Source organism: Mytilus galloprovincialis, chromosome 2, assembly GCF_965363235.1.
Source record: "Mytilus galloprovincialis chromosome 2, xbMytGall1.hap1.1, whole genome shotgun sequence".
Taxonomy (NCBI): Eukaryota; Metazoa; Mollusca; class Bivalvia; order Mytilida; family Mytilidae; genus Mytilus; species Mytilus galloprovincialis.
The window spans coordinates 24,272,114-24,287,790 of record NC_134839.1 but is presented as its reverse complement, the minus strand read 5'-3'; the positions used below and the strand labels follow the sequence as shown (position 1 = coordinate 24,287,790).

Here is a 15,677-nt window from a genome sequence, read left to right as displayed (position 1 = left end):
TTTTGAAAAAAATAGGTGCGGTCGGGTCTGTCGAACAAGGAATCAAATTGGTGTGGCCTTATATCATATTTGTACTTTGCAAAACAACCTGAATGAAAAATTGTTTTATATGAGTCACTTAGTTAAAGTATACCATATATTAAAACTGTTTTGAATATGCACTATTTTGTAATAAAATTTTATATTTAAGGATCCAGAAAACTAAACAAGGACCTAAAATGGACTCCCAATATTTCCAACGTAGCCAAGAAACCAAAATTAACACAGGGATTCCTGATAAGAAATTTGAGAGATTGTCCATCGGAATGCAAGAAAACCGCATATATTTCAATGGTCAAGTCAATAATGGGATATCATATGGTCAATAGTATTGGACCAGTACACATCTACAAATTCAATAAGCGATAATCTGCGAGATTTATAACACTGAGGAGACTACAAATCCGGAAAAGTTGGTTGCGCCTCAAACATGATAACCAAACTAAAACTACAAGACATACAGACAAGACGCTCAAGCCAGAAGCTAATATTTCTGTACGAGGTGGTCGAGGGGCTGGTTTCTCGGAGCTATAGAACCAGACAATTTAAAAAAAAAAATCTTGTACAAAAAGAACACTGATTTGCTGCCAAGGGCCTGATTAACTATTATCAGTCAAGAAATGTTGTGAAAAAACATGCAGATCAAAAACTACACCAAGTGTTTTTGATATCTTAACGAGCAAAATACAATAATATTCTAACTTTTTTTCGTAAAAACAGTATTCGAATGGAATTACCTTGAAGAAACTGTAGTGCACACACCTATCGTTGACAGCCGTTCAGAAACTGCTCTTGTGCATCGTCAATACATCGACAGCGCTCTCTCTACTGTTGTGTTTAAAGCCGGTATTTGTATCCACAACGTTTTCCTACAGATACAGATACAGATCTAGAACAATCATGGTACTAGATCGAAATATACTAGGAGGTGTCCCCTCTGGATATGTTGTTAATGACCATGATCGTAAAACTATGAAACTGTTATTTTTTACTACACGCGTCACCTACATAAAATTGAGAATGTAAATGGAGAAAGCAGACAACAGCCGAAGGCTACCAATGGGTCTTCAATGCAGCAAGAAACTCCCGCGCCCGGAGGAGTCCTTCAGCTGGCCCTAAAGAAATATGTATACTAGTTCAGTAATAATAGACGTCATACTAAAATCGGAATTACAAACAAGAAACTAAAATTAAAAATCATACAAGACTAACAAAGGCTGACTTGGGACAGGTGCAAAAAAGGGTTGAACACATTTTTTTTTAAACTCAACCCCCCTCCCCCCTCTTATACTACCACATTTAACCACAGTGACGCCCTATCCCTTTGACTTGTCCGAGAAAAGATCTTGCCATCTCAACATTTGCATAACAGAGGCAATAGTCTCCAATATGCTTACACTAATTTTATTTCTCATGAAAATATTTGCACATGATTTAGGGTTTGGCCCAGGGGTATGAATCGGGTCATTTTTAGAGAAAAGTGGTAGCCTGGGATCCTAGCTGACTGCTCGACAGAAGAGCCAGGTGGAATACAACCTGGTTTGTCAATTGGATATTAGGATTATTTTGTAACGAATTTATTGCAAATGGTTTTTTATTTTATATGACATGCAAATTAAAAAAAACAACAGCGTTATTGATTAACATCGTGAATCATTTCGGTTAATTATCGATCCGATCGTCAAAATATTAGATTTGGTAAGGTTGCTGGGCTATAAGGAGACGTGGTACTAGGTGGGTTCATATTGGGAGTACTGGCATTAAGTAGCTGTTGAAATCGAGGGACTCGTGAATATTTTGGTCCTTTTGGTTGTAAATTTTTATAGAATGAAAATCTGGGATCGGCAATGTTTAAGCTTCTTGACCAGAAAAATTCAGTAGGCATGTATATGAATATATATATATATATATATATGTCAGCCCATTCCCTCCTGTCTGAATAAAATGGTCCGATAATAGCATTTTCGGATTAATAGAAATTGTTTATTACTAGTACAGTGTACCTGGGTTTTCCAGTAAAGATGTAGACATTACGCGCGATGTTTGTACAGATAAGCGTAACACATCGTCGCGATGTGTTTATCTACAAACTTCAACTAAAACGTTGGTTTTACGCAAGTGCGACATTCGTGTAAGACTCAGCAAAATCGACAGTGCTTTTTAACTACCTATTGAAAATTGATGTATTTTAGATTATTGAAAAATTACGGAAAATGACATTTTAAAAATCATAAAATTCTACCATTATAAGAGCACTGATAAGCAAACAATTCACGTAAATTTGAGTTGAGTTCGTTTTTACGTCAAAAAATGGCGGTGCGACAACCTTGTAAGTCTTTGAAAAATCACTCATAAATTAACATATATCATTTTTCAGGATATTTGACTTTAAATTCATAAAATTAAGCAAATTAACATTGATGTAGTAAATAAAAATAATAACCTTTACCATTTTAGATAAATATTTTTTGATTCTCAAATCTGTAATCCTGGCAATTTTTTTTTCCGTGGGACAGATTTGCCCTTGTAGTATGGAACGCTTTTTTTCTATGACCTCATCATAATGTCATAAAAAATGCATAAAAGACTGAAGGATTCTTTCTGTTAAATAATGGAATAAACCATTTTTCAAATTAAATAGTTAAGACAAAAATTATAGTTTAGTGGTTACAATTAATGAAATGTGTTATGCGGAACAGCCTAAAAATAGCCGTTTTTTTAAAATGAAGCTTGTCGCATGCAGCATAAAACATAGTTTCAATAATTATCTTTTTCGTTTTTATTCTAAAAAACATTATTTTTTAAAATACGTACAATTGCAATGAATAAGAAATCACAAAATTATATATTTTGGACTTGCATCTTGCCAAATACACTGATTTTCCAATGAGGTAAGAATATCGTGCGTAACGTCTGTAGCCTTTCATAGCCGACTATATGGTATTATGTTTTCTCATTGTTGAAGGCCGTATGTTGCCTATACTTGCCTACATCGACTTTATTTGAACTTCGATTTGGTGGATAGATGTCTCATTTGCAATCATATGGTTTATTTCCACATCTACTGATAGTATTTACCTGAATAATCCTGTCGTAATAATCCAATAACCAATGACTATTTCATTAACCTCGCAATTAGGGGAGATGGATGACGTCGAGGGACTGACCTAGTCGGGATATATTTTTATATAGCTTCCGTTCTCGAACGAAAGTCCATGTCAGTAAACAAAATAAAACTTGGATTATGAAAACATGCAATTTTTGTTTTGTTTTCTTTTAGACGCATACGCTGTAATTAATCGATTAAAATTACTTAGGTATATATTCCATATGGAGGTGTTCCTACTTACAGAAGGCTTATACATCGAAGAAGAAACCGAGCGCCATCTGTCGTCATAATGATCGTTAGCATAATACAACGATGACATTTCACACATCGACATTTCACACATTGACATTTAACGAATCGACATGTTACAAGTTACAAAACATCAATATAGAAATTGACAATTTACGAACAGACAAGTTACATAACATCAATATACAAAATTGAAAATAAACGAATCAACAAGTTACAAAACATCAATATAGAAATTTACAATTTACAAATCTGAAGATTACAAAACATCAATATACAAATTGACATTGAACCAATCGACAAGTTACAAAACATCAATATACAAATTGACAATGTACGAATCGACAAGTTACAAAACATCAATACACAAATTGACAAATCACACAGTTACATGTTACAATTAAATTGACAATTTACGAATCGACAAGTTACAAAACATCAATATACAAATTGACAATAAATGAATCGACAAGTTACAAAACATCAATATACAAATTGACAAATCACACAGTTACAAGTTACAAATTGACAAAGTTACGAAGTAAGAATTTTGACCCCGTTGGCTTTCCATACACCTGAAGTGGTAATCATGCAGTTGGGTAATAGAAGGTAGATACCGAAAGGTATTCACTATTGTCTTTCACTAGATAAGTAAAATAAAACGATAACAAAAACAACAACACCCATCAAATACCGCATGGTAAGAGTTTATTCTGGTCTACATGTTTCGCCAATAAGGGAACAAGAATAACTTCTCAATGTTATATCAGAAATTTATAAAAAAAACTAAAGGGAGGTTATCTTAATAGATATAAACCAGTCATCAAAATTTAATGAACTTCAAAAACTTGAAAATCCCCCCTTTTTTATGAATAAAATCTTATAACTTGAAAACATAAAATCTAAAATTTATAAAATTCAAAAGGGAGCTTACAACAATAGATATAAACAATTTACCAAAGTTTCATACAGTTATTGTCCGAAAACTGGATAATCCCCCTTTTTGTAATGAATAAAACCCATAAATTGGAAACGTATAGTCTAAAATTTATAGAAATCAAAAGGGAGCTCATGTCAATAGCAATAAACAATTCACCAAAGTTTCTTAGAAATTGGTGAAATTGCTTTTGAGGTATTGTCTGAAAACTGGAAAATCCCCCCTTTCCTAATGAATAAAACCGCATTACTCGGAAACAGTAACTCTGAAAATTATAAAAAGACAAAGGGGAGCTCATTTCAATAGATATAAAGAATTCACCAAAGTTTCATGCATATATGTTAAAGCGTTTTTGAGTTAATGTCAGACATGTTGACGACAGACAGACGGACAGGTGGACAGACAGACGGTCAACAGTATAACATAAAACGTCCCATAAACGGGCGTATAAAAATATATAGGGAATACAGCTACAGAAATTTACATACCGTTGGTGGCTCATTTACTTCTTTTAAACATTGATAGTCATTTGAACTGACACAGAAAACTCGAAGATTATCATCATTGTTGTCATCGTTATTATCATTATCTTCATCTTCATCTTCATCTCCATCATCTCCGTCTATTCCTTGTTTTGCAAACCTCTTCATGTCCTGATAAAATAACTGTCAATTAATAAAATTGTAAATGAGTTGATGCTACTGGTGACAGGATTGTTAGTCTCTGAAAATGCTAGTGGTGGTTTGAATGTAAATCTCAGAGGTATTCATTCTTCCAGAAATCAATGTATTGGAATGTTCCAAGCACTAGTTGCTTCTTTTTTAAATTCAGTTTTACCTTAATTTTATTCCATATGCATAATGATATTGTCAATGCAGAAACAAATTACATTTTTTTAATTCAAAACTGTGTTCTTTTCTTTAAAACTTTTAAAATTTAGTCATCTGGATCATCAGGTCATTGACTTATATGTTTTGATCAGAAATCTAAATCAGGAACATTGGTGTCAACGTGATGATCTTAACTGCAATTACAATCATCCCAATATGGCAGACACAAATTCTTGGAAATTTTATAAGGTTGATTTCTCCACTTTAACAGCTTATTTTTAGATTTATTTTACGTCAAGAAAATATGTAGTTGGTAGAGGGAATGTGTAATATTCACAAATATAGACAGTTTTTGATTTATTTAATTTTTTGATTTTTTTATTATAATATCAGGTTTTTTTTACATTATAGAATAATGTTCAAGATGATTTTTATTTTATTCAGTTAATTGTAAAACAAATTTTTAAGTTTTTTTTTGCCTTTTTTTAATGAATACACAAGTACTGGTTGGTGCTTCGCTTTTGTGCCAATTGGCATTTTATATGCACCAAAATAAAGCATTTCATTTGCACCAAAATAAAGCATTTCATTTGCCCCTATAATATAGGTAAATATTATAAAAGTTTATTCAAAAGACTTTTAATGATGACTTTAAAACACATTTTTTAATTGCATAATAAAACATATTCTTCCGAAATCAGTCATCGTAACCATAATGAAAGAACTTAATATACAGTGGTCATAAAAAATTATAGACTTATTTCCTCTATATACAAATAAGGAGATGTGGTATGATTGTCAATGAGACAACTATCCATCAAAGTTAAAATGAAGTGGATGAAAGCCATAAGAGACAACCGTGTACGGCCTTTAAAAAAAGGACAGGTGTTAAATATAATTCTTTAGGCATTGCTCTAACTCAACATGGTCAATGAAAAGGAATTAATATCAGATGGAATAGTTATTAAATTTAAATTACTGCTAATCAATTTAGACAATGTTTGAGGTCTAATTTCTTTTATTCCATAACATTCTAATTATTTCTTTTATAATATTTGAACAGTGCATCAGCTTCGACAAGCTTAGACAAACATTAATTTCAAAAGGGATCTTAAATCAAAAACTTTACTTCTATAAAATTAATAAATGTTAATTACATGATAAAAGCTCTTCTATTTAATTGAGTATGACTTTAAAATTATTTTATTAAACAATTTGAATGAACAATCAATTTTAATATTTTTATCTTTCAATGGACTAAAATGAAGTTTAAATACATGGTTTAATTGTTCCCTATTTAAGGCTTTTTAATTTTTATGATTTTGGAGGGATAAAAATTTACAGTACGTCTAAACACTGCTAAGGACTCCTTAGTGCACTAAAGACTAGAAGGGTTGTTGTTACATGTACAGTGTTTTCATATTATGGTAGAGATTGATATTTAATTCCAAATTTTATGAAGAAAAAAAAGAAAAGGGACCACAAATAAATGAATATTTGAACAATGTTTAGGCATATGCTGGTTTTTCTTTGATATTACCGAAAATCAGTGAACCAATCGACACGAGCCAATTCATATAACAACTGATTAAACAATCATAACCTTTTTATTTTAAGTAATTAACAATTGTAAAGACTTGTGCTAAATATGTATAATCAAAAGTTTTGTTTTTATTTACAATGATTAAAAGGACAAATCAATTTTGCTTTTGTTGTATTTGTCTTCCGATAAAGTCATTTGCTATAGGTGCATGGCTATGATGTGCGTCAACTATTTAGTAAGAGTGTGGTCAGCTTGTTAAAATATTTATTTATCAAAGAGGTATTAAGACAAAAGGAATAAATGGTTTTATTTTATTTTCGACAAAGATGAGTAAATTTTATAAAACGATACAACATATTATGCTTACTTTTCAACTTTATATTACTTGTTTTTCTAACTCAGGAATAGATTACATAATAGCTGTATTTAGCAAAACTTTAAGGAATTTTTGGTCCTCAATGCTCTTCGACTGCGTACTTTATTTGGCCTTTTTAACATTTTTTTATTCAAGCGTCATATGAGTCTTTTGTAGACGAAACGCAAGTCTTGCGTAAACACAAAATTTCAATCTTGGTATTTATGATGAGTTTATTTACAACCACTGGGTCGATGCCACTGCTGGTGGAGTTTTTATTATCACCAGCCCAATATTCAGCACTTATGTGTTGACACGAGTTATCATTGATATGGTCATAATTATATACATTGTATTAACTGTTTACAAATCTTTGAATTTTTGAAATACTAAGGTTTTAGGAATTTTAGGTTCACAATGCTCTTCAACTTTGTACTTTATTTGGCATTTTTTTTTTAATTATTCCAGCGTCTCTGATGAGTCTTTTGTAGACGAAAACCACATCTGGCGCAAACACAAAATTTCAATCCTGGCATCTATGATGAGTTTATTTATAACCACTGAGTTGGTGTCACTACTGTGGGAGTTTTTATACCCCAAGGATATCACCAGCCCAGTAGTCAGCACTTCTGTGTTGACATGAGTTATGATTGATATGGTCATAATTATAAATTAACTGTTTACAAAACTTTGAATTTTTGAAATACTAAGGTTTTTCTAACTCAGGAATAGATTACCTTGGCTGTATTTGGCAAAACTTTTAGGAATTTTTGGTCCTCAATGCTCTTCAACTTTGTACTTTATTTTAGTGGAAGATATTAGCAAGCAAAATCAAGGGAATTGCGCAAATGATGATACAAGCATGAAAATTAGCATGAAGCATCATTATTATATACTTTTTAAGAAAAAACTGCTGGCCATAAGAAAATTTCATTTTTTCAAGATGGCCACCACTTTTTCTAAAATGGCTGATTTTTTCCAGATTGAAATAATTATTTTTCTGGAAAACGTTTTCTTTGACCGTCTCTGAGTAAAAAATACTACCAGGTTTGATGGATACCTACTAGAAACAAATATTTGACATGTTCTTGGTTTTCGCATGCATTAAAATGTTACAAAATTCACACACAAACATTTGAATTATATAATTACATGCTTAGCGCTTTTGAATTTCTAATGATGTTATGAATTTGTTTGATGAAATTTTTTAAGGTTATGATACACATGCGTTTAACAATTTCACGCATGCGCAAACTATTTATTAATAAAGAGCGAATTACACGCACTGCAAGGGCACAATGATGGAAATTGTAGTTCATCTAACAGATGAGTTGGAAGGGCCAGACTTGTACGAAAAACATACGTTTATCGTCATGTTTGGTGGATTGTACATAAAAATGGCTTGTTTTGCGTATTAGATTATAATCCTGGTGCCTTTGGTGACTATTTTACACCACTGGGTCGATGCCACTGCTCGTGGTCGTTTCGTCCCCAAGGGTATCATCAGCTCAGTACGTAGTCAGCACTTCAGTGTTGACATGAACATCAATTAAATGGTCATTTAAATAAATTTCCTGTTTACAAAACTTTGAATTTTTACAAAAATAAAGGACTTTCTTATCCCAGGAGTAGATCACCTTAGCCGTGTTTGGCACAACTTTTTGAAATCTTGGTTCCTCAATGCTCTTTAACTTTATACTTGTTAAACTTCTATAGCTGTTTTGATATGGGCCTCACTGATTAGTAGACGAAACGCGCGTCTGGCATTTTAAATTATAATTCTGGTGCCTTTGGTGACAATCTTAAAATTCTGAGTGATATATTGCGTGATAGTGAATGGACATGTGTTCCACGGGAGCCAATATTGAAACACCTAGAATAGCAGATGCTTTTCATGTATGCTCAAATGTAATTAGGAATAGACATGCGCATCAGATTACTTCATATGTGGTTTGCTTGAATTGATAATGCCAGCCGTTATGAAAACATTAACACAGAACATATAGTTCATGACTCTGTGACGTTCAAGTATGACTGTGATCAACGGGTGTAAGGAAAGAGAGTCATATCGACAACAGTTTATTTCTGGCGTTCAATTATGAATAAAGAACTTCACTTTTTCCTTGGGTAGTACGCTCATTTCACGAGTCAGATATCATAATTTACAAACAGTCCATATTAAGCATGATACCAATGTTGGTCTTGATCGTGTAAATCATGCTCGATGTTACCCATCCATCTCCAAGATATGGCTTCCCTTCAACAACATCACCAACACGTGGCAATAAAATTTGCAAATGGTAATTTTTACTGTACGTAAGACCAGCAAGTTGACTTCTTATATTACAATTGATCAGACACAAACACAGAATAGTAAGTCGTGAACAGCGATGTTGGTACCATACGTTTAATTGAAGATCCCTTCGAGACGATAGATGGTAGCTGGACCAGAAGTCAGTAGACTTGTAGATGAATTTGAAAGATTTAGTGATTTGAGTCATTCTACAACAGAAGAACGACGTCATGAAGACTCTACGAAAAGACAAAAGGATTTCTTTGAAAAACTTTAAAGGCTTTCTAAAGTGATGAACAAGTTTGATAATCCATTACTAGAAGAGTTGTCAGATTTGTACAAAATTAGCTCTTTTAAGGAAATTGTTGATTCAGAAGTAGTTAAGATATGTATATAAACTCCAAGCTATTGGGCCAAAACAGCACAATCTTTTGAAGCAAATGCGAAATGAAGGACAATCTCCTTTTTTTAACCAGATGAAAAAGAACATTTCCATACAAGAGGCTGTCACAACGACAGCAAACCGGATTTATTAACATTTATTTGTGTCCTGGCAATATCACAAGAACCATTTCTGATGAATGTGAAAGTGAAAATCGTCAATATCAAATTTGACCTCCATTTTGTCATCAGTATCAACATATTAAAATTTGAAAAGCTTAGATTGAATGGTTCATGAGTAAATGCAACAACGTGAATGGAAACGTCATTTTACGATCTTTCAAGAACCATAACTCCTGAACGGTAAAAGTCAAAATCGTCATTATTGAACTTGACCTCTATTTTGTCATCAGTAACAACATATAAAAATTTCAAAAGCTTTGGTTGAATGGTTCATGAGAAAATGCACGGACACGACTGGAAACACCATTTTTCAATCTTTCAAGAACCATAACTCCTGAACGGTAAAAGTCAAAATCGTCATTATTGAACTTGACCTTCATTTTGTCATCAGTAACAACATATTAAAATTTGGGAAGCATTGGTAGAACAGTCCATGCGTAAATGCACGGACACGACTGGAAACTCCATTTTTCAATCTTTCAAGAACCATAACTCCTGAACGGTAAAAGTCAAACTCGCCATTATTAAACATGACCTTCATTTAGTTGTCAGTAACAACATATTAAAATTTTAAAAGCTTTGGTTGAACGGTTCATGAGTTAATGCACGGACACGACTGGAAACTCTATTTTTCAATCTTTCAAGAACCATAACTCCTGAACGGTAAAAGTCAAAATCGCCATTATTGAAGTTGACCTTCATTTAGTTGTCAGTAACAACATATTAAAATTTTAAAAGCTTTGGTTGAACGGTTCATGAGTTAATGAACGGACAACATTTGATTGCAGAGCGCGCGCCCGCCTGCCCGACCGACCACCCGACGTACATCCCCAAATCAATAACCGACATTTTCGTCACAAAAATCCGATTAACAAGAGCCGTAAAATGAAACTGGAAACTTCTTTGTCAAAAAACAAAACTAGAGAACCTGAACACTGATTGCGATCTCTTTTCTAGATTTTTCAATTCTCCTTTAGTCATTAAAACCAAACTGCTCCTCCGTCTATGTATCAGGATGTGGTATTAAATCGCAGCAAATTGGTATACTTGAAACATTCTGCGATTAGCCATCAACTGATCCAAATTCTGACGCATTTATCGTTGGTGGGGCAGCAATGGTTAATTTATTGCCACCACTTGGGGCAATCATATTTGATGATTATGTAAATGATATCATACTGCCTTACATAAATCTTTCTTCGATAAGTATCCAAGAGAAGACATCGATTTGTTGTTTACTAAATAAATTATTTAAAGGCTGGGACGAAAACAAAAGTCAAAGTACCAGTGCTAGACGGAAAATTGTTGGTTCTGGTAGAAAGCCAAGGGTTTGGAGTAGTTTTCTCTGTGAAAATGGTAACAAAACAGAATTGTTCAAGTTTCTTGCCGACAGAATTGCTTCTTTAAAATCGAAAAGAAATTACTTCTTGGAATTGTAGTAATATAATATAAAAACATCTACATGTTATATCAACATTTTATTAATGATAAAGAAAACTAGTCACATTTTATTGAATTTTGACATGAAAATTTGTGAACTTAAAGTCATTTTGAGTTTCTGTATAAAATTATTTTCCTTCTTTTACTTTCTTTTCAATATATCTTTTGGTTTTCAATTCTAGTCTTTATATTTCATCATCAAAGATGTATTTTTCTCACCTGCCTGAAATTATTATTTTTTTAATGTGTTTGATCGGCAAATCCGGCATCCATATTTATGTTAGTCAGATAAGATTTTACTCGGATTCACACATTACTTGATGGCGATTTTTGGTATAAAGCTAGCGGTTGAACAAAATGAACATCGCTGTCATGAATATTAAAGATTGAAGCAAATTTTGAGATCGTTTGGAAATTTTGGTTAATCAAAGTGCTGGATAGCAACCTTGGAAAGTTTGCAACGGTAGAATGTAATATTTCAAATAGATTGTAAATGTGTAGATTGCATGGTTAACTTTAAAAAAAAACTTTATCAAGAAATAATTGTAACAGGATGCTGCTACGAAGTCTCCCAAACAAAGCTCTCAAATTAGCCATTCCCACGGTCGCCTGACATTTGGCAAAGTCCAATACAAATTAGTCTGGTCTAGTAAAGTGATATGCACAAGTGAGGCTAGGTATTACACCTGTATGTCATTTAGATCTTCTTGAAATCTTGTACAATAATATTCATGATTTAGGGGTGGGGATCTAGACAGTTTACAAGTTCTCAAACAGGCAGGAAGTAGGGGTAAGAGTGACCCTAAGGGACTAGACTTTTATTTCATCTGATTTGTTTTATTATTCCGTACCAGAATATATGTGGTTTCAGTGTGGGGATTTCGAGTTTTCAGTTTTCGAAAAGAAGGAGGTGGATCTTGACTGTTTACAAGTTCTCAAAACAGGATGGGCTGGGGTGACACTGAGGGACTCTCTTTATATTTCATTTTATTCGTTTTATTGTCCAATACAAGAATATATATATGGTTAAGGGGTGGGGATCTCAACCGTTTAAAAGTTCTCAAACATGAGGGGGTGGGGATTACCCATAGGGACTCCCACTATATTTCATCTGATTTGTTTTGTTGCCCCAAAAAAGAATATATATGGTTTAGGGGTGGGGATTTTGACCGTTTACAAGTTTTCAAAAAGAAGGGGGTCACCCTTGTTGACTTGTTCTTTATTTCATTTTATTTATTTTATTGTCCCATACAAAAATATATATGGTTTATGGGTGGCGATCTCAACTGTTTAAAAGTTCTCAAACAACAAGGGGGTGGGAGTGACCCCTGGGGACTTGCCTTCTATTTCATTTGATTTGTTTTATTGTCCAGTACAAGAAGATATATGGTTAAGGGGTGGGGATCTCAACCATTTACAAGTTCTCAAACATGAGGGGGTGGGGCTGATTCAAAGGGACTCCCACTTTATTTCATTTGATCTGTTTTGTTGCCCCATACAAAAATATATATGTTTTAGCTGTGGGGATCTCGACCGTTTCCAAGTTCTCAAACATGAGGGGGTGGGGCTGACCCAAAAGGACTTCCAATTTATTACATTTGATTTGTTTTGTTGCCACATACAAAAATATATATGGTTTATGGATGGGGATCTCAACCATTTACAGTTCTTAAATAACAAGGGGGTGGGGGTGATCCCAGGGGACTCGCCTTTTATTTCATTTGATTTGTTTTATTGTACAGTATAAGAATATATATGGTTTAGGGTTCGGGATCTTGACTGTTTTTAAGTTCTCAAACATGAGGGGTTGGGTTGGGTGACCCCTTGGACTCAGCCTAAATTTAATTTGATCTATTTTATGGTCCTGTGATCATTACTGAAAACCATGTGTGTCTGTCACTTACTGTTTTCAAGTTAAAGTCATTTGAAATTTTTCTAAAAATCCCATAGGATTCTATAGTAATTTACTCCCTCTGTTGGCTCCTCAAAATACACCTAAATAGACCCCGAGAAGAAATAATAAGAACTAAGTCTTAATAGCAAGTAGTATAATTATGAAATTTGTTATAGTCTGATTTTCTGATACCGAATATGTAAAAGGCCGAGTTTATTATAGTCCGAGTTTGTTGTGGGCCGATATTTGATAAGATACTATGATACTATCGATACTCTCGGGCTTTTACGTATAGGAAAAATCGTAGTCAGCGTCGAAAAATGTTCATGAAATATTTTAAACACGGTATTAATTTTCTCTTCAACCGGAGGAAGGTAGGAAACCTATAAAACCGGGATTTTATTACTCCCGTCTGGAGGCACACATACATGGATCTGACGCATGTCTGGAGAATACCTATAAAAGCATAACATAGAAACTGTTGTCTCGTGTGTGTATTGATTTTACTTTCCGCGAAGTGCAGATCCGCGTAGTATTGTTTGTTCACCATTTTCAAAATGGTTGAATTATTTGATTTAATGATAAAAATTCAGTATATTTTACTTCAAGCTGTATTCTATCATATTAGGAAAGCTCCAAATTTCAAAAGCATCTTTCTATTATTAGTTTTCAAACACCAGTACTACATTATCTAGAAGCAGGACACACTTCCGAAAGTAAGATAACCTGTCACTTCCGGTTAGAGGCCGATGTCTTGAGAAAGTTTATTGCTATAGCAAGCTATAGCAAACTTTCCGAAAAGGTCAGCAAAGTTAATTTTTATATTCTTCAAATTGAAGGTCTGTCGGGCGTAGCTAGTAACCAAAACTAAAGTCTGATTGCAATAGTGGAAGGTGACGGACCTCGGACCACCGCTAATTTGAACCCCTGAGAAAGCACATAAAATGATTAAAAATTTCTTTAATTTGTCTTATGATATCAATCTAACCATAACAAAATCAATTTAAAAAAAATTATGTTTGTCTTCAAAAATTTCTAGATCAAATTTTCAAATTAAACCTCCCATTACCCTGAGTCCTGACTTGTAATCTTTCTTCAGCTGCTTCCGTGCTTTTTCTGATCTTGCTTTACCACATATAACTTTCATAGCCTGCTGTGTTTGGCTCAAGTCTTTTTGGATTTGAAGTCTCTCATTCCCATCCTAAAAAGTTAAAAGGCATATATTATTCATGAGTTTGGTTTCTTTTTGCATGTTCTTCTACCAAAACAAGCATTATGAGAGTATTGCATGGCAATACATAGTCCCCTACCGGTAAAAAATTCATAGTACTAAAACAAACTGCTAACTTGATCTACAACTTGTGCATGTCATGGTGTAAACTATGTATAAAATATCAAGTCCATATCTTCAAGCATAAAGAAAAAAAGTGTGGCAAACTGATTTTTTAAGGTAACTTTCTTAGTCCAAGGACCATAACTCTGCACAAAATCATCAGACTAGAACAAAATTCGCACTCAATCTGTGACTTGTCATGACAAAACTATATACCAATTATCAAATCAATATTTACAAGCACAAAGAAAACAAGAGTGCACACACTGAAATGTCTCGCTTCTTTACTACTCATTGATATTATGTTGATAGTCCTAAGTATAAAGCTTTATTACAACGATCACATAAACTTAACATTAACCAAGATAGCTAAACAAAGACCAATGAACCATGAAAATGAGGTCAAGGTCAGATGAACCATGCCAGGCAGACATGTACAGCTAACAAAGCTTCCATACAACAAATATAGTTGACCTATTACTTATAGCTTAAAAAAATAGACCAAAACACAAAAACTTAACACTGTGCAATGAACCGTGCAATTGAGGTCAAGGTCAAATAAAACCTACGGGACTGACATATAGATCATAATATATTTCCATATACCAAATATAGTTGACCTTTGCCATATAATATTAGATAAAAAGACCAAAACTTAACAAGAGGCTCTCAAGAGCCTGAATTGCTCACCTGGTAAACAATGCCTTCGGCCATGTTTTTTGACGAAATAGAAAATAAAACACAAACTTTATCTTATACACCCTACTGATCATTCAAATGAAGTTTGGTTGAATTTGGTTGAGTAGTTTTAGAGGAGAAGATTTTTTAAAGTTAGCAAATATGATGAACAAATTGTGAAAAATTGTCATTAAAGGATAATAACCCCTTAAGGGGTCAATTGACAATTTTGGTCATATTAACTTATTTGTAGATCTTACTTTGCTGATCATTTGTGCTGTTTACAGTTTATCTTTATCTATAATAATATTCAAGATAATGACCAAAAACTGCAAAATTTCCTTAAAATTACCAATTAAGTGGCAGCAACCCAACAATGGGTTGTTTGATTCATCTGAAAATTTCAGGGCTGA

General features: G+C 33.3%; 1 protein-coding gene across 1 annotated transcript in view; it reads right to left on the bottom strand.

Moving 5' to 3' along the window:
• Positions 1 to 14,448, bottom strand: part of LOC143062004 (uncharacterized) — a 59,498-nt gene extending 45,050 nt beyond the window's left edge. The window contains exons 1-2 of the mRNA XM_076233857.1: positions 14,323 to 14,448; positions 4,823 to 4,987 (exon numbers count right to left, since the gene is read on the bottom strand). Coding sequence (XP_076089972.1) covers positions 4,823 to 4,987; positions 14,323 to 14,400 — 243 coding nt within the window. The 5' untranslated portion in view covers positions 14,401 to 14,448. The remainder of the gene's footprint in view (positions 1 to 4,822; positions 4,988 to 14,322) is intronic.
• Positions 14,449 to 15,677: the final 1,229 nt, after the last annotated feature.